Here is a 22,879-nt window from a genome sequence, read left to right on the forward strand (position 1 = left end):
GAGTATCCCTTCTCCTCTTCTTCTCTTCCTCCTCGCTCGAGAAGCAATGAGCTCTCTTGTCGAGACCTCGGTCAGAGTCTATTTACTTTACATCCTTCCCGAATTTCTAGCTCTTGACGGCTATTCCTACGATACTAAGCATACTTTCTCCTCCAATATCGAGACACAAGCTAATGACTGCTGTAGGCATATTGCACTGACCATGGCGGGTTTGTGCCGTGCTCTCTCCACAAATCTATGCTGCAATGTGGCGATGCAGTCAGCCAACCACAACGACAATTTGGAGAAGCGCTCTGAGGGGGGTTTAGAGAATCCCCCACCCCAAAGACGCCCCGATTTGGCTGAACATCTTGGAACCACCCCCGCCAATCAACGTTCGACTAGGCCTGTTCCAGACGCTAAAAAACGACCCGATTAGCAGTGCCGCATGTCCCTCGACTTGCTGGCGGGTTACATTGCAACTGGCGCTCCCATGGTCTTTGTGCAACCAAATGATCTCCTGCGCTCAACTGATTTATTCTCTTCTTTCTTCAGGCCTTTCGTGGTCTCCCCCGCCTTATTCCCTTTTGGCGGAGTTCCATCGAAAGCAGTCGTAAGTGACTGGTTCATTATCCGTCGTCTCTCGAGTGCACCAGGCTTGGGTTTCAGCAGCCCATGGGCAGAGTCTGCAGATTGTCGGGAGTGTCTAATCCTAATTTCTGGCTGGGCTGCTGACACGAACCGACAGCTGAGCTAGGGTTCGATGCGCCAGCAAACTCTCGATAGCCACAACGGCCACTCGCACCTACGACATCCATGCATTTCTGTCCCCTTTGTAGATGGATGGATCGCTCAACAGCAGCCTCTACCCTGCTAATGGGCTGGCCTGGCCATGGCCAGACAATTCCATGGCTTTGGGGAGCTTTGCGAGCCAAACTTAACCTCTTTTTCGTGGTTTTCGTTTATTAATATTGTTTTTCGTTTCTTCCCTTTTCGGGTTTCCTATTTACCTAAGGGGAATCGCGGCAGCTTTCCCGGCACCGGAACAATCCAAGTGGCTCAGCCAGCAACGGGCACGGGGGTTTGGCTCGAGTCTTGTCCATCCATTTCGTCATACTTGTCTACCTCACGAGCTCCCAAAAATTTGAGAAACTACTCATCGGGACGGGCCTTGTCAGCACTCCCAAACACCTGCAACCGCAAAATAATATCACGACGAGAACGAGAACGATTCAATCACTTCCAACATGGCCAGCGGGTCGGCAGTATGACACCCACCGTCAAAACGACTGCGACTTACCAAGCGACGCGGCGGGCGGATCTGGTCTGGCGGTTGAGGCCCGCTCTGGCTCTGGCTCTGGCTTTGGCTGTGCCCTCTCTCAATTCGTCCACCCGCGCCATTTCAACTACTACGACGAATACGCAGACCTCGCCGTACCAGCTACACGCCTACGGCCTTAACATTTACGCTTCCCTTTTCACTGTTTGTGGCTATCTCGGTTGCCCACCAGGCCTGCCCATGGTACTGTGGCAACGCTCACGATGAAACCACAGCGCGAGCTTTTACCTGCGGGCCCAACAGCAGCCAGCAGCGCCTCGTCGGAACGGGAGACAACCCCGCAATCTGCCACTGGCACCACGTCTTTTGCACCAAGACGACGTCCCCAGACAAAAATCGCCTGCACTTCATGTCGTCGCAGGAAATCGAAATGCGATGGCCAACGTCCTGTGTGTTCCTTGTGCGCAGGCATGGGTCGCACCCGCTGCGAGTACGATGCCGGTCCCGACGTCACACGCTTCGCCGCCCTGAAAACAAAGCACGAGGAGCTTCAACGCCGCCTTTCTCTTTTTGAAGAGCTATTCCGCCTTCTGTCCACACGCTCCGAGCCGGAATCCGTCGAAATCATCAGGCGGATACGGACATTAAATATAGAAACCGATCTGGACGACCTGGTCAAGTTTATCAAGAACGCAGATCTGCTCATCCAGCTGGCTTCTACACAAGCCGAGCCTCCTACGTCGGGGACACCCACGAACCACCAAGACCCTCCTGCCGAGGATCTTTCCTCCCTGCTCGAGCTATTGTATATCACACTCGGCCTCATGGCTTCCCCATTCTCCGCGACACTAGCTGACCCCAAGATATTAGAAACTCGGCGGTTTCCAAACTCGACGCAACGGCTCGCTTGGCCTTTCTTGATACGATAAGACATCAGATTGAAGCTTTTATCTCTACCCAGCGTAGTCAGTCTGGCCCCGCTGAGTCGATCAAGATGGAGGGGCTGGTGGACGGGGAGATGGATGGTGCCGTGGATGGAAAACTACAGGATGGCGCGGATGGCGTACACCACCATGAGCCAGGGGTTCCTCTCCAGCGATTACTTAATGATGATACGACAAAACCGAGATGATGCACGATGCATGTTTGTAAAGGCCGACACATCTCTGTATGAGATGTACGATGGACAAGGCTTATGACTGGGCGAAGAAGTTGGGCTCGCATAAGGATGGCGTTTTCAGACTGATGAACAACGCTCGAGACGGCGATGTCTACAGAATGGCTCCAATTTACTCGGCGGCACGATGGGTCTACGTCCTACCCATAGCGACAGAGATTTTTTAACAATAGTATTTTGCGTAGAATCGGGAGACCACGGGCCGTTGGGAGCAGCACGGCTGTACAACATCGAACGGGCAGCGACGCCGACTTTAAAACATATCATGGCTCGCTCAAGGTTCCACGGCATGATGAGGAACGGGACGGCAAGAAGTTGGAAATGTGGGCGCAGGAGGCATCGAATGCCCGAATTCATGTTCAGCGGTTGCACGGGCAGAAAGGGAGCACGAAGTTGCACCCGAGGACACCATTTGTGCCTTTCGGAAATGGGGCAGTACCCAAAAGAAAAGAGTTAACAAGACGGAGTGTCTTGATAAAGCCAGGTTGAGGCAAAATATTCAGGCTTGATGGCGAGGTATCGTGATATTTTAATGAACTCGAATTATACGGCACATGCCTAGTCTTTTCACATTACACAAAAGGAACAATGGGCATCCATCTGGCATACAGAACGACATTATTCAGTGCCTTGGGGCAAACACCCCTTTGGGCTCAAGCATGTGACCGGCCTCTCATCTCACGCATCGAGAAGTCGAGCTTTAGGCTTTCAAGTCGAGCCCTCTGACAGTGTCAACCCACAAAAATGATTACGGGGGGTGAGAGGGGCTGGCTCTCACTTGAGCCTCTTCCGGCTGTACGTTAAATGAGAATGTCTCGATCAGAACATCATGATGCGCACTGATGGGAAGGTGTGGTTGATGCCGAAGCACTAAGGTAGTCCAGGGGTGTTTGTCCCTTGTACGCTGGTACTTAGCGAGGAACTGGGTATCGTACCGGACTACGGGGACCTTTTTTGGGCTAACTTTGGTTCTATTTTGTTCTAAACCCCCTCCCCGGCGGCGTGCGGTGTATTTTTTTCCCTTTTTCCAACGGTCGCCCAAGGGGGACGGACGATACCTCATATTCACAGCCTTTCTAGCCCTACCGGGCGTGCAGACGTACAACGCCTCGGGCCGAGTGCTGCACTTAAAATGTCCTCTTGTCTCTATTTCTTTCAGGTCAGATGTTAATCATGGTTTGGCCGACAGGGGAGAAGATATTGGACAGAAAAGGCACGAGAAATCGATCGGTATACAGGCAAGCGTATAATTTACTGATGCAGCGCCAAGGTCTTTGAGAGATGAGAGAGTGGTGGCATGTGGTAGCTTTTTCGGAAAGGGGAAGAATAATTCCATGAGGGCGTACGGATAGTACCTTTGAATACCTATGGGTTTCATTACAAAGCTTGGGACCGGCAGGCAACTAAAACAGCTGCAGGCGGGGAGAAGAAAAAAACAAGAAAGGGCGGTAAGAGAATGGTGGCTGGGGGAACGGGGGGATAAAGAGAGACACAATGTGAATCGGGGAAAACAAGAGCGATGAACCTCGAGGATCAAGATCAAGAGATAATACTGCGTACGATCTCGATCGTCGATGAGGAGGGGCGGAAAAGCTCTGACGTAGCGGGTACCCTTTCCCATCTGTGTTTACCTTATATATTTCCCCCCTCTGCAGGAGACGTGCGCGTGTTGAGGGGGCCTTGAGGGGCAAGCTACCTACCTTGGGAGTGGGGAGAGGGGAAAGGGGAAATCGCGATGCACTTTTATCTGTTTGTTGTTTGCAGCATCCGGTAGCAGCAGGACTAGAAGTCACGAGAGCGAGCGAGCGAGCGGTTTGGTCAGGCTTCGGCCCATGTGGTTCATCGGTTCCGACTTGCGGTTCCGAAGGCTTTCCAACATCCATGGTCCGAGGTCCATGTTCCCTGAAAGTTGACTTTGAGATGGTCGGAATCCAGAGCCTCGGAGCCTAAGGTAGTGCAAAGGGGTTTGCCACCATACCATAAGAAGAAGGACCGGGAAGAAGGGCTAGATATCAGTCGATGGGATCTGCGATGCCACAACACTGGCGACAGCAACCCGGACCCATCAGTTTTTCATGACTTGCCTGGTTGTTTTGTTTTTGGACGGCTTGAGCCTTGTGTTACCTGGGTAGGTATTACTCTGCATTCTGGGTTGCCATCGTGTATTCTTCCGTGCGCCTGCATGCAATGTGATTCGTGAGAAATCTCAACACACGGCGCTGGTTCCGGGGCTCTTTCTATGGACTGATTCTTCAAGGATATTGGAGGAGGAACACGTTATGGTAGCCCCACTGTACAGTCCTCCATCCCAAAGAGGACTCGGGCCGGCTGGGTGACAGATCTGAACTACTACTAAAAAGGAAGCAAGAGGGGACGATAGGTAAGCTGGAGGGGAGAGACTGACAATGCGGCGGCGGCTGCTTTTTGTTTGGCGCGGGATTCTCCGTGGCTGAGCTGCTTGGGAACGAGGCTGGCAGGCACGCGCCAGGGCAAACCTTTCTTTCCGTGTATATGTACCGGTACCATGAGAAGGGGACGTCCTGGGAGGCACGTGGGATGTACCAGCATCTGAAAGGTACTTTGGGCACCTCAAGATCCTATATGCAATAGATTGATGAGACCCCGATTGCGGGCGAAGCGGGTGAGGTATTTGGAGATAGAGTGAGAGAGTCGCGAGCGGAGCAGAGTGACTTTCCCTCTCCCTAGCGACGGATCAGGTTCAAGCGGTCATATTAGGTAAGCAAATGAGGCTTGAGCTATGGCTTGAGTTCATGTCAAAGTGCGGCGGAAACCCAAATTGGGAAGGGGGGGGAGAGATGTTTCCGAGGCGTAAAGCGGCCGGAGCCGGCGTGGGCAGGCGGGCATGCGAAGGATGCGAGGGTCGATGTGAAGCGTCGGCGGCTGGCGGGAACCGAACCGGAAAGCGCATACCCAGCACAGGCGAGCGGCGGGCAGGGGAGAGTTTGAACTGTTGGAGAGAGGTTTTTCTTTTTTCTTTACCCGCTACCGGCCGGATGCTGTTGGTGAATCTAACTTTCCTCCCGTTTCTCGTTTGTGCATGTCATCAAGGGGTATGATCTCGCTTCTACTGAGCGGGTCATGGATTCGAGTTAACACCTAGTGAAATCATCACTTTTGTTCGCTTGTGTAGTTGACGGTGTCATATACTATCTGATTCGAGTAAGGATAAGCAAATCATGTCTTTTTTTCCTTTCTTTTTTTTTCTCTCTTCCAGATCTCGATCAGAGAAAGACATTTTGGGGGAGGAATATCATTGGAATAGCAGCTTCGACATAATGTCATGATGGCGTTGTTCGATGATTCGTGGTTCAATGTCAGTGTTTTTGGTGTGGAGAAGCGGGAGCCGAGGGGGGCTAGGTACCTTTGGCGGGGAACGTCTGATGAGACAGATACTAAGAGAAATCGCGATAAAGCGGTATACCGTGTATGCTATATGAGGTAAGTTTCCCCCATTAGAAGGGTGGTCGTCTTGTAAGGCATTCTTGCATTATGGGGCTCTACAGACCAGGAGAGAGTGTTCCGAGTATGTGTCTACGGATCTACTTGTCTCAGAAGCCCAAGACAGATTCGGTGTTGGACAAGTGTGTCATGGGTCGAATCTGGTCTGCTGGGCTAAAAGGACTGACTGATTCACAACAATTCTTCCTATTGTCTGGCTTCGGTGGTGGGGGTTTCGCTTTTTTGGGAGAGGCCGATTCTCGGCACCCAAAGTCCAGACTCTTGAAGTTAGGTTTTTATCAACTAATTAAAATACGCTATTGGTCAGTTTTCGGGCTCGCGACTTCGTCTTGAGCCGCCCCCGAACGACGCCCTTGACTAACATGAACATGTCAGAGAAGGGCACATGTCAACAGACAATATGGCCAATTTCCTCGGGGTTTCCTCACTTTATTCCCACCAATATTATGCTTATAGCCTAACCGCGTAAAGCAACATGAATGAGAGCGGCGCATAGCATGAGGGATGCCTGAAAGGCATTTGTCGATCTGAAAAAACGGATGGTGAAAAAAAAGAAGAGGGAAAGTAAGGCCGGGGTTTGGTTCGGTTAAATTATCCACATCAAATAATTACCATCACGAAATCGCGAACTCGCGTATCGTTTTCTCTTCTACTGTGTAGTAGTATGGGAATACCTTACGAAACCCCAATAGCTAGTGAGGCCCACGTAAACCAGCACTAGCCCGGCCTAGTAAAAGAAGCCGGGAACCTACCTTATTCACACAACGAAACGGCTATCGGATAGGTTGTCCGTTCCCCGTCGTTCGCAGGACCCCTGGGGAAGGCAAACCTGGAGTAAAAGGAAAAAACTCTTTCTCACTCCTTCTTCCCTCTTGTCTCTCTCTCTCGCCCTTTGCTTACATGACTGCATGACTGAGACTTTTTTTGTTTTGCCTCTTCCTAACAGAGTTCCATGGCCCTTTTGAAGCGAGGAGCCGCGTGCGTAAACCTGTGGTGTATGATTGGCATGGAAATGACTGGATAATTGCATCAAATCACCTAAACCAACGACAAACTCAACGAAGGAGCGCGAACCCCTACTACCCACCCACCCCAGACCCAGGCCCAACTCTAGCCGAAAGACCGAAGAGGCGAAGGGAACTAGTAAGGAAAAGTACAAGTAGGTTCGTTGATCCGCCCTCTCCCTCTCGCAACGGCCCGCAGTAGGATAGTGTTGGTATTAGTCGACACTCTCTCCTCCTCCTTGAGCTTGGTCCCTGTGTTATGAGAGACGGGTGATGGTCAGGCTTCGATACTCTTTGTTGCCGTTTATTACTTTTACCGCAACGAATTTAGTTTGAAAGGACACAGAGGTTTCGAAGGCTGAAGCTGAGGTTGTCGTACGGCAAAGAGAAGGAGAGAAATTTCGTGTACAAGGCAGCAACTTGAAGCGAAGAAAAGGGCAAAGGAACCAGAGAGGAGAAAACGTGGCCGACAGGGTTGCAGAACTGCAAGGCGGAAGTCAAAACGGAAAGAGGGAAGAAAGAGAACATCTGAAGGTCGAAGGGGAAAAGATCCAAAGACAGACCCAGCACGAGACATAATACGGAGACTCGCTCTCCTCTCTTCTCTTGTCCTCTCTCTCATCCTCCTCTCTTCATCCATTCAATCCACATGGACCCGGAAAAGGCTGCCACAGCCCGCCAAGGCAACGACATCACACCCGAACCAGACTACAGCAACTATGACTACCCGCTCCCCACCAAGCCAGAGAGCGCAGCCCACGACGGCGCCGCGGCGCTCATAGGCAACGACCTGATTCCCTCCGTCTCCAACGCCGTCGCCGGCGCAGCCGGCGCAAACTACCATTACCAACGCAACAGCGATTTCATCAACAACAACAAGAACAACAACAATGCCACTTACAGCAAGGAAGCCGGAGGGGGCGGAGGAGAAGGGAATGCCGGTGACACGACCGACGACGACGACAATGGCAACTACATCCACCACACCGACACCGTGGGAGGTGCCTCGACGACAGCAGCAGAGGAAGAAACTTACCCCGAGGGCGGGCTCCGGGCGTGGTCCGTCGTGCTGGGGTCCTGGCTGGCGCTCTTCTCGGCCCTGGGCATCATGAACAGCATCGCCATCTTCCAGACGTATGTTGCGACGCACCAGTTGAAGGGGTACAGCGAGGGAACGATTGGGTGGATCTTTTCCGTGTATACGTTCCTTTGCTTCTTTGGGGGTATCTATATCGGACCCGTGTTTGATCAGTATGGTCCGCGTTGGCTGGTTCTGGCCGGGACAGTGTGTCTTGTCATCGGCGTCATGTTGCTGAGTATCTGCACAGGTAAGTTGTACACAAATAACATTTTGCATCGGCTCGTTCTGTTGCGGCACGTCATATCACCACTCTCCCCCAGAATTACATCGCCCAATGCATCTTCGTCGAGTGAACCAAATACACAACAGAGCGCTGACACACTCTCGCAGTATACTGGCACTTCATGCTCGCCTTCGGCATCCTCTGCGGGCTCGGCAGCTCCCTCGTCTTCACCCCGTCCATCGCGGCTGTAGGCCACTGGTTCAAGCGCCGCCGCGGCTTCGCGACAGGCATGGCCTCCACCGGCGGCTCCATCGGCGGCATCGTCTTCCCCCTCATGATGAAGTCCCTCTTCCCCCGCATCGGCTGGGGCTGGACCATCCGCGCCGTCGGCTTCATCTGCCTCGCCCTCTGCGGCGCCTCCAACTTTTTGATCCGCTCGCGCCTCCCGCCCGCCCGCAACGCGAGCCCGCACCCGGACCCGCGCATCTTCCGCAGCGCGGCCTTCAGCCTCACGACGGCGGGGATATTCCTCATGGAGTTTGCGCTGTTTATCCCGCTGACGTACATCTCGAGCTACACGCTCAGCCAGGGCTTCAGCGAGTCCTTTGCCTTCTCCATCCTGCCCATCCTCAACGCCGGCAGCGTTCTCGGCAGGGCGCTGCCCGGTTGGTGGGCCGACAGAGCCGGGCCCTTTAACAGCAACATGGCCGCCATCGTGCTGTCCGTGATTGCGTGTCTGGCGGTCTGGTTGCCCGCGGGCTCGACGGCCGCGGGCGTCATCGTCTTTGCCGTGCTGTTCGGGTTTGCGAGCGGGAACAACATCAGCATCAGCCCCGTGTGCGTTGGGCGGCTGTGCAAGACGCAGCATTACGGGCGGTACTATTCGACGACGTATACCGCCGTCTCGGTCGCATGCCTGATTGGTATCCCCATTGGCGGCGAGATTGTCACGGCGACGGGGGGCCAGTATTGGGGTCTCATCATCTTTACCGGGCTGATTTATGTTTTGGCCTTGGTGGCGCTTATGGCTGCCAAGTTTGTGTGCGTTGGGAAGATTATTTGGGGCAATTTTTAGACGAGAGAAAGAAGAAGAAGAAGAACAAAGATGTTCGGATAGGCGCACTTTGTGACGGAGGGAAAATTTGAGGTCTTGGCACATGAAAAGGAATTGGATATCAAAAAGGCACTTATAATGAGAATTGTACATATAATGAAGACTAGACCCGGAGTTAATTGTAGTGATGTAAGCTTACTTCATATTTGGCTGTTTTGTCTCCCAATCCCAAATGGGAAGCTCTGATCATCGGCTATCGGTGCCGAATGAACATCAAACGATACTCGGCTCTGAGTCACTCTGTGTCGAGATTTGAACCGCGGTTGTAACGACGTGAACGCCGACGGGACGTCGTTGCGAAGCCCCGAAGCAAATACGTTCCCAGAAATCCGCAGCAGATTCCATCCCGGAGGTGCGGGTCGGTGGAGCACGGGCCTCCTTCGGCCCGTGCGGAGGAACCGAACCGGCGCTGGAAACGACGGTTTAAAACCCTCGCTGCGTTTCCCATCTCTTCTTCATTGTGGTTGATTTTCTTTTGTTTTCAATAATTGTTGTTGTGGTACGAAGTTTTCCGAGATAGATCGTTCGACACAACCTCCTACATCGTCTTCAAGATTGACTCTATTTAAACTTAGAAAGACACTAAATATCACAAGGTGAGTTTACGTGTAAGACACGTCATATGAGAGAATGGGTGCCGGAGGACCGAGGTCCGGCGGAGGTAATGGGCCGAGTAATGGAGAATGGGTTCTTATCTCTCATACGCCTTATACGCCCTACTTCTGGACATTAATGAGGACGAATACGACTATCGGAGATATCAACTTTGTATAAGGTATCATGTCACTGACACCCTTCAGGTCTTACTCATATGTCGGAACCGCCCCTGTCACCAGCCCATTCTCCCTGCCACCAAGGTCTCACAAATCTCACCATCACCCATCATTAGACACATTAACAGCGACCACTACTTCGAGGAGATCTGTGAACATCACGTTTTCTTCATCGCTCACCTCCAAACACAAAATGTCGCTCCCCACAGAAACGGCAGAACGCCAAGAAGACGCCTACTTCTCCTCCCAACCGCCCCCCAAAAACCTAGACGCCCACGTCGCCGCCGCCCGCTCCTTCATCGACCACCACGCCGCCTCGAGCCGGCGCATCGTCCTCGTCACCTCGGGCGGCACCACCGTGCCCCTCGAGAAGCAGACGGTCCGCTTCATCGACAACTTCTCCGCGGGCACCCGCGGCGCCACCTCGGCCGAGTACTTCCTCGAGGCCGGCTACGCCGTCATCTTTTTGCACCGCCAGTTCTCCCTGCAGCCGTACTCGCGCCACTACTCCCACGCAACGGATTGCTTTTTGGATTTCCTCGCCGAGGGCGAGGACGGCACCGTTGTTGCGAACGCGGCGCACCAGGAGCGCATGCGAGAGGTGCTGCGCAAGTATACCGCTGCCAAGAGGGGCAATATGCTGCTCATGCTGCCGTTCACGACGATTACGGATTACTTGTTTGAGCTGCGCGCTATTGCGGGCTTGTTGAGGCCCCTGGGCCCGTCGGCGCTGCTCTACCTCGCCGCCGCGGTGTCTGACTTCTTCCTGCCGCAGGATAGGATGGCCGAGCACAAGATCCAGTCCACCAACGCCACAGACTCGTTCTCTGGAGCAGGAGCGGGAGCGGGAGCAGGATCAGCTACAACGACAACCACAGCCAAGCCCACCAGAACCAGAACCAGCACCAGCAACGGCAACGGCAACGCCTCCAACACGGAAGACGAAGAGGCCTTTGACAACTTCGACTCCACCAAGGTAGCAAAATCCAAATCCCTCGTCATCGACCTCGACCCCGTCCCCAAGTTCCTCCAAAACCTCGTCGACGGCTGGGCCCCGCAGGGCATGGTCGTCAGCTTCAAGCTCGAGACCGACCCGGCCATCCTCGTGCACAAGGCTAAGTACTCCCTCGAGCGGTACCAGCACCACCTCGTCATCGGCAACCTGCTCTCCACGCGCAAGTGGGAGGTCGTCTTCGTCGCGCCCGGTAGACCGGACCGGTGGGTCCGCGTGCCGAGTGTTCAGCGTGCGTCGTCGTCGTCGTCCGGGAGTGGAGGAACGTGGGAGGATAAGCCGCTCGACCCCAGCGCGCTGCCGGAGAGTGACCCTGAGATCGAGATTGAGAGCTTGATTATTCCTGCAGTGCAGGATTTGCATTCGCAGCACATTGAGTCCCTGTAGAAGTAGAGGTAGAGAGAGTTGTGTTGAGTCAGCGAGCGAGAAAGGATTTTCATGTTTCTGGCAAGACTTTTTTGGGGCAAGCGTCACGTATATCATGTTATAGCGCGCATCAAATGGTAATGGAAAAAAAAAAGCATATGAAGTACAATTGCTTCCTTCTCTGTCTCTTGCTCTCTCTATAAAAGGTACTCCAAACCGTGAGCGCTACGTGATGCTTTATATGATACATGTACAACATCCCCCGGGCTTTCTGCGCAGTGCAGTTCCCTCACTTAGACGTAGACGGCGCCAAACGCCAAGCTCTCATGGGGAGTGACTGCAAATGCAGGACTCTAGGTCGGATGTAGAGCATGAATGTGACCACGCCAAAGACGACGCAGATGATGTTGACAAAGTAATATCCGTCGCGCACCATCTCACACGTGCCACCGCCGTTGACGCACTTCTCCTTGTCTGGTTGCAGGGAGCAAGAAAAGGGGTCGGTGATGACAGGGCCCTTGAGGGCGTTCAGATCCGCGGGGTTGCCGGGTTTGCAGGTCGCGACAGTGAAGTAGTCGACCAGGCGCAAGACGAAGAAGCGCGGGAACGTGCCGCCAAGGTTGCAGACGCTGCGGAGATCATGTTAGCACAGGAACTTAGTCAAATCGGATACTCGTGGGTAGACTTACGTCGCCAAGAGAGTCATGTAGGTGCCGCCGATGACGGGGTCTGCGATTCTAGCGTGGAAAGCAGAGACGGCGACAAACATGACCGTGTTGGTAAAGGTCGAAAAGACGTGCTCGCCAATGACGACCAGCATGTACCAAGGGGTAACGCCGCCAGCCGGGAAAATGGTGACGGTGAACTGAGCGATCAGAGCAGCAACAAGGCGGCCCATGAAGCCCCAGCACCAGAGGCGCATGGGCGTGTATTCTTGGGACCACTTGCCGGCGTAGTAGCCAAGTGCGATTTCAAAAGGGAAATCGATAAGGACCGTCAGTGCCATGTTCTCCTGACCGAATCCCTTGTCAATGAGCTTGAGGTTGGTAACTGCGTCGTTGGCCTGGAAGCCAATCTTGGCAATGAGATGAACAATGATAATGGTCTGGATGTTCTTCAACTTGAGAACACCCCACATGATCTTGTACACATCCCAAATGCCGTCCTCATTCTTGGTTCTCTCCTCACGCTTGAAGAGAGAGAGCCCAATGGTGATGGCAATGTACGCCCAGCCCCAGAACGTCAGGTACCCACCGAGGGACATGAGACCGTGATCCAGGGGAGAGCTGCGGAAGTAGCGGTTTGCAAAGTCCTTGGAGTTGAAGGCCAAAAACACCGTGTAGGACAAGAAATGACCGGCAGTGAGACCGACGGTCTGCGCAGTGGAGGCATAAGACACATTGCCGGGCGTCAGGAGAGTCAAAGCCCAGCCGTCTACAGCGATATCTTGCGTGGCGCACATAAAGACGAGGAAGAACCACCAGCCGGTGAAGTTCCACACGGTAGGACCTCCGGGCTTGCCGGTGTTGGCCATCATGTTCTCGACAGTAGATCCGAGCCAGAGCATACCCAGTCCTGAAAGCAGCTGAATGGGAAGAATCCAGCTCTTTCTGCGTCCAACCTTGGGGCTCCAGACCGCATCCACGATGGGACTCCAGAGAAGCTTCAACGAGTATGGGTATGAAGCTAAACTAAAGATTCCAATCTCGCTGTACGACATGTGGTCCTTCATTAGGAAGGGAACCGAACCACCCGCGAGGCCCATGGGCACACCCTGTAGGAAGTACAGGAGCACCAGCAGGAGGAAATTCCTCTGGTCTTGCAACGGCAACTCGAAGAAGCCATGGTTATTGGCGATGGGGGTCTTCGGGACGGGGTCGTCGAGGGTGAAGGATTCGCGCGACATGAGGTTCGCGGTTACGGTGTCGGAGCCGGGAGTCGTCGCCTTCCGCCGGAACTCAACGTTGTTCTGGTTCATCGCGCCGTTGGCGTGACCGTTCGTGCCGTCTGTGTCTACAGCTAGATCGGCCAAAGCTTTTCGCTTGACGGACTTGTTTCGGCGTGTTCGGACGCTCATTTGTGCTTGGCTTGTAGTTGAGGGATGTCTCGGTTGGAGCTTGCGGCACAATGCTGGTATGCAGTAAAATTCGAGGTCTCGGCTGAGAGCGGTTGTGTCGAAACGTGAGAGGTGGTTTGGGAGAAAGAAAAAAAAGACTTTATGCGACAAGTCGGGAGTCGTGAGCAAAGGAAAAGGTTCTTTGTCTGTCCAGCGAAGACCACCTAGACAGGGTCGAGGGCGGGGTGGAGCAGAGTCCGTGGCAGTCAAGGCGACGCTGTCTTAAACAACAGCTTAGACCAATGACAGACGGTATGGCGCTAGGCACCCAAGCGATCGAGAGCTTGTTTGTGTGTGCGCGAGTATGGTTGGTAGAAGAAAGGGTGGAAAAGGGCGATGTTCGGGGGAACGGTGGAAGCGCAACCGTGGCCTTTGACACTTTTGAGAACACGCCAGTGGCAAAGAAGGAATGGAAATAGTGGTCGAGTTGGACGTTGCGGGGTCTTGGAAAATGATGGGAATGATAGATAAGAATGAGATATGATAATGAAGAGAACTCAAGTCCCCAGTGGACCGAAAAGTAGTGAATTTGACAGAAGCAAATCAACACAGCAAGAAAAGGTGTTCTTGTTGCGACGATACCTCGGGGTCAAGAAGACGGGAATTGGGGAGAAGATTCAAAGAAGCTTATCCAGGTCCAGACGCGCTCCACTCGACTGGAAAGCCACCCGCCGCCCGGCGAGCTCCCTTGGGACCCCTGGCGCCATGCCTCATTTGGCGCCATACCACTAAGGTAATCACTGATAAGATAACAGCTTAGATAAGCTTCCCCGCAGGTCGCATTCCGCGCTGTCGGTACCTCACGTAGTACGGACGTTTTGTTGACTGGGTTCAAGTGTCTTACACTGCGCTGCTTGGCAACCAATTCAATTGTCAACTTCACCAAGACGCGTCGATCGCGTCCAGGATCCCAATCACGTCATAGGCAACTACGACTGCGACAATTGTGCTCTCCCCACTGAAGAAATCGCGATTCCCTCTTGTCCACACCCGCAATCAACAAAATGTCTGGTGAACTTCCAGATGCTGCCGCAGAGGCTCTCGAACAAGAGATCAACGACCTTCGAGCAAAAGGTAGCCATTCCACAAAACTATCCTCGCCCAGATGCTAACTTGCAATCCGTTCAGCCGCCTCATTGAAGAAGGAATTGAAGGTCCAGGCCACAGCCCTCATCTCGTCCGATTCGATACGAAACGCCCTCAAAGAAGACAATGAGAAACGCAGCGCGATTGCACTCCCCTCAGAATCCAAGGCTGTCCGTGACCAAGTCCTCTCCCGATCCAAAGCCCAAGACGCGCACGACCAGCAATGTCTATACAGAACCTGCGCAACCATAACGACGTTCAAGGTCAAAGACCCGGACCCCAATGCCGTCGACCGAGGCAGCGTTCTCGGCATTCGCATCGAAATCATGTCCGGTGCCAAGTTCCGACGACCATACTATGTCATGCTCAATCGACCGTACAAAGACTCGCGACATCTGCGAATTCATCGTCATACGGTGCCTCCATGCATCCCGCTTGCTGCACTCGCCGCTCGTCATCTCCCTGCACCCAAGCCTGCCGACGCCGAAGACCAGAAGGCCCAAGACTTATCTCGCTTCGTGCGAACGCTGAGGAGGGAAATTGTGAGATATCACAATCGGACTGCTGTGATTGGCGATCTGCAAAGAGCGGCTGGACTGGTGGGCGCCGGCAGCGAGAGAGACGACTCCGAGCAGGCGATCACGAGCATCGTTGCCGCAGACATTGAAGCCAAGCAGATCAGCATCGAATGGGCCGATGGCAGGGCGGGTAGATTGGTCATGAGCGAGGACGGGCAGATTCAAAAGCTTGTCATTCTCGGCATGGCGGGACGTGATCGAGAGACCACGCGAGATCTTCTAGGTGACAGCCGGCGCGTAGAAGACGTCGCAAAGCGATTAGCGACATCTTGAGGACTGGGTCAGATACGACAAAGATGCTTCTACAAAAAGGGAATTATGAACTAAAGGCCCGTTATCTGGCGACAGCAGGAACCCATCCTTCAACATTTGGATAGGAATCATTCCTAGCGCCTTCAACGAAGATCCCGCGGGATGGGCCTCCACTGAAAGCGCCCAGATCAGCAAGTCCGCCCAAGTGAGACGAGCATGTGCTGGAGAGTCGTCCGCGCCGGACAATCCCATTTGTCCGCTCGACTCATGCTTGACCCTCCGAGCCATCCGCAACCTAGCCTAAACGCAACATAAGCATATTGCGGTCAGTCTGCAAGGTTATGCAGCCACAAACTCGATCCGCAACTCAATCGACATGCGAGTGAATGGTGGAGGCACCAAAGTGGATCATATCAAAAACAGGTCAAAACAAGGTACCCCGCGACCTGGAGATCTGCCGTTGATCCGTAGCACCCGACCATAGCCATTCGGCGGAAAGTCGACACTTGGGGCAACACGACCAGTGATACAAGGCTGCAGGGTGTGCGAATGCTACCCCCCGAAGCCATGTTGGCCTGAGATATCGAGCTTGGTTGCGAGGAATCGACTTGGGAATTCCATCATTGGTTGCACATTGCACGAGTAAAAGATGATGGAACAAGCATTGTAACCAAAAGTACGCAACCCATTATATTAGCCTTAACTAATTAAGTCGGATTTCTCAGACGCCAGAGCCGATGTCCTCCTTCGCCCAGAGTTGCGAAGCCCGAGGAGCCAACCCCATCGTGTCCGAGTGAAACCCCCCCAAATCCCGTTTGTTCATTGTCCAGTCATTAACCCCTATTTTGTCCCATTGTACCCCAAGTTCCCATGGTATCTCACCCTCTATGCCTGAATCACAAAACAACGCATTGTCTTTCTCCTCTAGTAACATGATGAAAAGCAAAAAGGCAAAAGACAAGAAAAGCCAAGAAAAGCAAGAGCTTTTCCATTCAGATAAAGGCGGCGGCGGCAGCCACCACGGCGACGACCACACCACCGGCGCGCTGAACGTTCTGCACAGCCCCGGCGGTGACGACGGCGCGGCTCGTGGTCGCGGTCGGGTTGGGTCTGGTGACGGTGCCGACGGAATCGGGCTTGGTCGTCGTGGCGGCAGGGGGAGCAGAGGAGACGGGAGGGACGGGGACCACAGGGGGGTTTGATGACACTGGCGGGATGACGACGGAGGAGAGGGTCTCGGGAGGAGAAGGGTTGCTGGGCGCCGGTTGCTCTGCCGGTGCGGTGGTTGCTGGAGGAGCCACGGGCGCGGTGGTCGGGCCCGGGTTGGGCGCGACGGGGACGGGGGCAGATTGTGACGACGGCGGGGACGGTGACGGTCTCGTACATTGTGCCGCCGCCGTTGCCGGGGCAGTTGGGGACGCTGGGCGGGCAGCTGTAGATTGTGGAGACGGCGGTCTGGGTGATTGTGGAGGTGGTCCACTTCCAGGACTGCGGCGTGGTGGTGGGCTCGGGCTGTTCCGGTTGGTCGGGCTGGTCGGGGGTCTCTGTGGGTTCCGGGGCCGAGGGGGCTCGGTGGTTTCCGGGAGCACTTGTCGCAGCCGGGTTCCTTTGTGTGCTTTGGCTTCTTCCACTTGTGGCCGTCCTTGTCCTTGCCGGGCTTCCCCCATTTGGGCTTGCCCGGGTGGACCCAATGCCAGCCGTGCTCCTTGTCGCTGTCGCAGTCGTCAATGTAGACGTCTGGGTGGGGAGGGTGCCAGACGGAGATGCAGTCTGAGGGGGGACCCGTGAGGGGGCCAAAGGTCTTGATGTTGAAGTCTGCGTTGCCGTTGGCGAGGCCGAGGGGCTCGATGCCTGGTGGGTAGCTGAATTGGCCGTCCCATGTTGCGCGGGCGACTGCTGCGAGGCCGAGGACTGCGAGGGTTGAGTAGCGCATTGTGTTGTGTGTGCGGGTTGTAGTTTGCTCTGGATAGGAGAAAGAATGAATATTTACTATAGAGTAAATAGGGAAGTGTAGAGTGAGAGAGAGCAAACGAGACCGGGGGGCGATATTGAAGGTATTAGCGAAAGTAATTGGTATCAGAGATACTGAAGAGAAGGAGAAGGAAAAGGGAAATCGGGAAACAAGGTGAAGAGCTGCTCCTTTTCTATCTTTCTTCCTTCCCCATCACGGAATCCTCATACAGGGGGTTTAAGTGACGATGGCGGAGACATCGGGAGGAGGAGTGGCCAGGGGCGCAAAGCCGCGAAGCCCAACATCGCGAACAGACTCACGGGTGTACCTTGGGTAGGCCACTAAATGGAGCTACGCTAATTTAATTAAACGTCATGTCATTATTCCGCCGTACGTAGTAGTATCCGTACATACTAAGAGAGAAAAGGCCTGCCCTCCTTTGGACGCCGCCCCATCTAAAGGGGCTGAAAAAGAAGCATCGCCCCGCAGGCCTCCATTGCCTGTCGAAGATCTCCGTGATTGGTTAGCCCATCTCTTTGACGAAGATCAGGGGGGAGCGCCTGGGAGGAGGGGAGAAGGAAAACGATCACAAGGACGGGACCACCAAGCTTCGGATGGACGTTTGCTAAAATTACGTTGCGATCAAAAATTGGGACGACAGGTACGGATACGGGGATATGTGCTTGGTAGGGCCTTGTTTTCCTCCAGCTTTCGTTTCCCAATTCGGAAAAAGAGCAGAGGGAACGGTGTGGTTGAAAGAGCATAGCAGGCCAGAGATGGAGAGGGAAATGGGCGCAGCTGCTGCTCTGCAGACTGCATGAGCCTCTGATACAGGGACGGAGCATGGTTCGGCAGATGGGATCACCCAGGATCCCTGTGTAAAGCAGCCTCTTCACGAATCACCGAGATCTACCTGCCAGTAGACCCGGGGAAGGTCAAGGAGGGGGGAAACGATGTCACCTCGTCCGACAACCAGGGTAATGCCACTCTGCTATGCTACTATGGTACGCTAATCGTAAATATCCCTGCAGAAATCGTCTCGAATGGTGTTGAGCTTAAAGAGACCTTTGGGCTCGAGGAGAGTCGAGATGGGCTGACCCCTCCAATTGTGAGGCAGCACAGCCCATCATCCGAACTTTCGAAACACCATAACCCTTGGTTATCCCATGAATTTGGCCAATTTCCAAGGGGGTCAAAGCATCAAAGGGCACTGTGAATGGTAGTGCAGGTGTGGCAGCCACTTTGTGTTCTTCGCGAACTCCGAAGAGTTTGTGGGAGTTACTGTGTAGTGCGGCGGGTGTTGTGGGATGATGTCAGTGAGGGTTGCTGGTGGCCTCCCCTCCGCCCCTTGCGCTGAGGTCTCCAGGCCTACCCACCTGCCTGATCATTGGTGGCAGTGGAATCGACGATGGCTTCGGCGCTTAAGAGGAATCTTCTAATGGTCCTCAGCCTCAAGGCTGTTAAGTGGTGGGTTGGTGTATGGCCCATCTTCAATGATGTGGGAATCTTTCATGCAGGTTTCTCTCCTTTATGCAGAGAGTAACACAGGTAGGTTGAGTATCATCCAGCTTCTTGACTACCTATGTGAGATTATTTCCAACAGAATTCTTCTTCAGGTCATTTGGCCTCGAAAAGACTTTGCAACTAGCAACGTCCTCCCTTGTCGGTATCGACTTTGACAGGTGGTCATGACCGCATTTTCGTCTAAACAATGTTGCTTGGCTGCCTCCCCCTTCCCGTCCAAGTCCTGTCAAAAATAGGAAACCACCAACAGAGTCATGAGCGATCGACTAAGAGGGATAGTTCGCCTCGTCATGAGCTGTAAACAAGCCACATGAAGGCTTGAGGGTTGTCGTCGAAAATTTGCGGCTCATGTCCGGCTCCGGCTGGTCTGTCATTTACTCGCCACACGTCGGCAGCACAAGGAGGGGAAGGTCTTGCGAAATGGGGTTTTTTGGTCAAAGTCCGAATTTAACTCTACCCTAGCGAGTAGTCGAAGTCGGGGTGATTCCCATTCCCTTCGTCGTCCGCGGGAAACCCAAATAGCCGAAGTAATATCAGTTTGTGATATTAATGCAATTTGATCGGATCAGCTGTGTGTTCAGTTTAGTCAAGTCGTCCCCACCTGGCATAGCCATTGACGCTATAGCAACTTACTGGAAACCGATGATGGCTCTTGCGCATTCGTGGTATAGGGCCCGGAGAGTTCTGTGAGTGACATCTCTCTCTCTCTTCTCCTCTCTCTCCCAATGAGAGCGTCAACTCGGCCCGAAGCCTCATTCGCATGAAGACCTGGTGAAAAATTCGATTGCCGCGAGCAGCGCACGCAATGCGATGATGGCGCTTCCTTGCGCGCTGGTTGCACGGCGACAAACGCCGGCAAAAGGCAAACTTCACCAGTCGAGAGGTTTCTTGGTCTGCGGCACCGCGGAGCTGGGTGCCCGCTCCGGGCTCGGCTGTCTCTCGTGTTCTTGCGCGTCGCCAATGGCCTCGAGGACGATGCCCCATTGCTCAATCTCGGCGTCGGCCACCTTTTGCCATTTGCTGATGAGGGGGTGGGCACGAGCCACGTCCGCGAAGAGGATTTCGTCATCACCACCACCGCCATTCTTGATGCCGCCCTCGACGTCAAACTTCCAGGTCCCATCGGTGTTCCAGTACGCTGGTCCAAAGATGGAGTCAATCTTGAGCTCCGCCTTGGCCTCGTCCAGCGTCTTGCGGGCCTTCTTTGAAGCATCCTCATCGTGGTCGTGGCCGTCTATTGCGGCGGCGATACCCTCGAGGAGGCCGACGATCTGGCCCGCGAGTGAGCCGACCTCGGCGCCGAGGCTGAAGCCCTCATCGAAGCCCGCCTGGATGCTGTGGGCTTTGGCGGCTGATATGCCCTCGCGGTAGCCGGCGTTGGTGTGCTCGGCCTGCAGGCGCGGCATGTCGCCCGGGTGCGTTCCCAAGGGGGCTGCGCTCGCCGCGTCGTCTTGAGCAAAGTTGTTGTGGCCGGCGTGGTGGTTCGGCGAGCCGGGCTCGGAACCCCAGACGTCGTCAAAGGTCTCTTGGGACTGTGCCTCTGGCAGGATGGTGATGCGGGGATCGTCCATGGCGCTGGTGAATGGCTCAATTTCAGTGTTGTCAATGGGCTGGAGATGCATGGTTGAGAAGTGGGTTAAGAGAGGGCCAGGATATCCTGTGCCGTCGTACTCTTTGGGGTTGATGCTGAGATGACGGAGATATCTTCTTAGGGAGATGCTGAGTTTGGATGACAAAGTATGAAAATTTGGGAGTTGATTTACAACCAGATCCCCCGCACTTCCCAACTCTTCGCACTGTCGTTGACGCAGTCCAAGCTAACTGCTATCACAGTATGTCCTATAATTCGTACGGTACGTCGCCATTGTGGTTCATCGAGTACTAACTGGTCCACAATATCTTCACTTCACATCGTCTCCGCCTCAGAAAACTGAGGTAGTATCCAGCTTTCAGCGATCATCATGACTTGGCTGGATTTGACAGTTGTGTTGAGCGGACGAGCAATACTCAATCCCCTTGTCCCCTCTCCTCCACTAGACTCGCTGGCTCCGTGGTTGAATTCGACCATATCTGACCTGTTCCTTGATCTATCTCAAATACATTTTCTTCAAGCGGGCTCGGTCTTGGCGGGCTGCCAAATTAGGCAACAATAAGAACATGAGAGAAACTCTGGTGAATAATGAGAAACATTCACTTCCCTCCCGCTTCTTCGCTTTCTCGCAGAATTGCCTCGCCGAGACCGACATCCCATGGACGTCAGACACCTTAAAAATGCCAAGTTCCTGTACCCCAGATTATCTCACAGGGGTCTGAGATCCATCTATTTCTAGACCAGCAGCATCGTCATGGGTCACCAGAAAAAGAAAACCAGGATGGTGGCCTTCCCCGGATCGATGTAATCTCCAATCAAGATGAAATTGTCAAGCAATTATATTTGGATATGTATTTCGTTTCGCTCGTAAATAGATCTAATCTAGCACATGGTATTCCCTTTTTTTGCCAAAACTCCCCTTATGCCGTATCCAACACAACGACCTCCGCTTCGGCCTCGCCGATGCTCTCAACCTTCAACTTATCCCCAGCGTTGACCGCATCAACAAACGCACCGTCACCCTCGGACAAGACAGCATCCTCGCGGCCATCGATCCTAATCTTGGCCTTGCCACTCTTGGTCATGGGCAGGTGCACAAACACCTTGCGCTTCGTCTGCTCCGTCGCCTTACCGCCGACAACCCACTCAAAGACACCGTCCGCCCCGGGTGCAATAATACCCGCGCCCATGACGAAGTCGGCATGGATGGGAATCGTGCCCGGGATCCTCGGCTCCGCAGCCTTCTCCTCCGCAGCCGAGGCGTCGGGGCCAGCCTTGAGCGGCGACAAGATCGTCACGAACCCCTTGCGCTTATCCTCGTCAGCGAAATGGCGCGTGTGATACGTAGGCGGGAGCCCGCGCTTCCAGGGGACGGCCCAGATCTGGAGGAAGTGCACCGTGTCCTTGTGGTGCTCGTTGAACTCGGAGTGCGCGATGCCGGTGCCGCCCGTGGTGAACTGGACGTCGCCGCGGTGCATGCGGTAAAACTTGTCGCTCTGCCCGCCCTCGGCGCCCTTTGTTAGCATGGAGTCGCGGTGCGTGAGCTCGCCCGAGAGGATGTAGCTAAAGATTTCAAAGTCGCGGTGCGGGTGCGTGGGGAAGCCCGAGTTGGCCTTCACGCGGTCCTCGTTGAGGACGCGCAGGCTGCCAAAGTTGTTGAAGCGCGGGTCGTACCAGTTGGCAAAGGAGAAGCTGTGGTAGGTGTTGAGCCAGCCGTGGTCCGAGTGGCCGCGGGTGCCGCTGCGGTGCGGCGTGATCTTTGCGTGGTGGAGAGTCTTTGACATGTTGTTTTTTACTGCGTTGAGCATAGAAGGGTCAGGTGAGTTGTCTTGGGCGGGTGAAGACAGCGTTGTACTACTGTTTGTTGTGTTTGTGGTGAGGTGAGAGGTAATGTCTGTGAAGAAGCTCTTGAGCTGGGTGTTGAAGATGATGATGGAAATGAAACAAGCGAAAATCGCAGTGAGGGTCACGATGCGAGGCATATATACTTGAATGCTCGAGTGATCTATCACGAAAAGAACAGATGGACAGCGCTAGTATGGTCGAGAATCAAGATTCGATCTGGTTTGAGAATCGTTGTTCAGCATTTGCAAATCTCGCGGGCAAGCTTATATGTGGTGCCCATGGCGACTACCTGCATCTGGACGACTTCGCTGCGAGGGCCTTACACATGCCCCCGGTGAAGCTGTCTAAGCCGTTACCTAAGGGGGGCGCCACCGCGTGCAATGACTGGACGACTTTTTTCGCAAATGCGGTGCTTAGGATTGGATTATTCATGCTGACAGCTTCGAGA

At 54.1% G+C, this 22,879-nt stretch overlaps 7 protein-coding genes across 7 annotated transcripts; 3 read left to right on the forward strand and 4 right to left on the reverse strand.

Annotated features, from left to right (window-relative positions):
• Positions 1 to 7,568: 7,568 nt before the first annotated feature.
• On the forward strand, positions 7,569 to 9,298 carry N0V96_010315 (uncharacterized protein; the record flags this gene model as incomplete). The annotated part of the gene is made up of 2 exons (XM_053194672.2): positions 7,569 to 8,247; positions 8,391 to 9,298. The coding sequence occupies 2 exons, from the start codon at positions 7,569 to 7,571 to the stop codon at positions 9,296 to 9,298; spliced, it is 1,587 nt and encodes a 528-aa protein (XP_053047841.2).
• A 1,005-nt stretch (positions 9,299 to 10,303) lies between these two features.
• CAB2 (Phosphopantothenate--cysteine ligase cab2) lies at positions 10,304 to 11,509 on the forward strand (the record flags this gene model as incomplete). Its single annotated transcript, XM_053194673.1, has 1 exon — positions 10,304 to 11,509. One exon carries the CDS (start codon positions 10,304 to 10,306, stop codon positions 11,507 to 11,509), a length of 1,206 nt encoding a protein of 401 aa, XP_053047842.1.
• Positions 11,510 to 11,777: 268 nt separating this feature from the next.
• N0V96_010317 (uncharacterized protein) lies at positions 11,778 to 13,565 on the reverse strand (the record flags this gene model as incomplete). Its single annotated transcript, XM_053194674.1, has 2 exons — positions 11,778 to 12,117; positions 12,178 to 13,565. The coding sequence occupies 2 exons, from the start codon at positions 13,563 to 13,565 to the stop codon at positions 11,778 to 11,780; spliced, it is 1,728 nt and encodes a 575-aa protein (XP_053047843.1).
• A 1,043-nt stretch (positions 13,566 to 14,608) lies between these two features.
• N0V96_010318 (uncharacterized protein) lies at positions 14,609 to 15,541 on the forward strand (the record flags this gene model as incomplete). The annotated part of the gene is made up of 2 exons (XM_053194675.1): positions 14,609 to 14,678; positions 14,733 to 15,541. 2 exons carry the CDS (start codon positions 14,609 to 14,611, stop codon positions 15,539 to 15,541), a joined length of 879 nt encoding a protein of 292 aa, XP_053047844.1.
• A 971-nt stretch (positions 15,542 to 16,512) lies between these two features.
• On the reverse strand, positions 16,513 to 17,453 carry N0V96_010319 (uncharacterized protein; the record flags this gene model as incomplete). The annotated part of the gene is made up of 2 exons (XM_065758904.1): positions 16,513 to 16,897; positions 17,110 to 17,453. 2 exons carry the CDS (start codon positions 17,451 to 17,453, stop codon positions 16,513 to 16,515), a joined length of 729 nt encoding a protein of 242 aa, XP_065612427.1.
• A 2,411-nt stretch (positions 17,454 to 19,864) lies between these two features.
• YAE1 (Essential protein Yae1, N terminal) lies at positions 19,865 to 20,617 on the reverse strand (the record flags this gene model as incomplete). Its single annotated transcript, XM_053194677.1, has 1 exon — positions 19,865 to 20,617. One exon carries the CDS (start codon positions 20,615 to 20,617, stop codon positions 19,865 to 19,867), a length of 753 nt encoding a protein of 250 aa, XP_053047846.1.
• An 889-nt stretch (positions 20,618 to 21,506) lies between these two features.
• On the reverse strand, positions 21,507 to 22,568 carry N0V96_010321 (uncharacterized protein; the record flags this gene model as incomplete). Its single annotated transcript, XM_053194678.2, has 1 exon — positions 21,507 to 22,568. One exon carries the CDS (start codon positions 22,566 to 22,568, stop codon positions 21,507 to 21,509), a length of 1,062 nt encoding a protein of 353 aa, XP_053047847.2.
• Positions 22,569 to 22,879: the final 311 nt, after the last annotated feature.

Source organism: Colletotrichum fioriniae (assembly GCF_027942845.1).
Source record: "Colletotrichum fioriniae strain IMI 355084 chromosome Unknown scaffold_14, whole genome shotgun sequence".
NCBI classification, from domain to species: Eukaryota; Fungi; Ascomycota; class Sordariomycetes; order Glomerellales; family Glomerellaceae; genus Colletotrichum; species Colletotrichum fioriniae.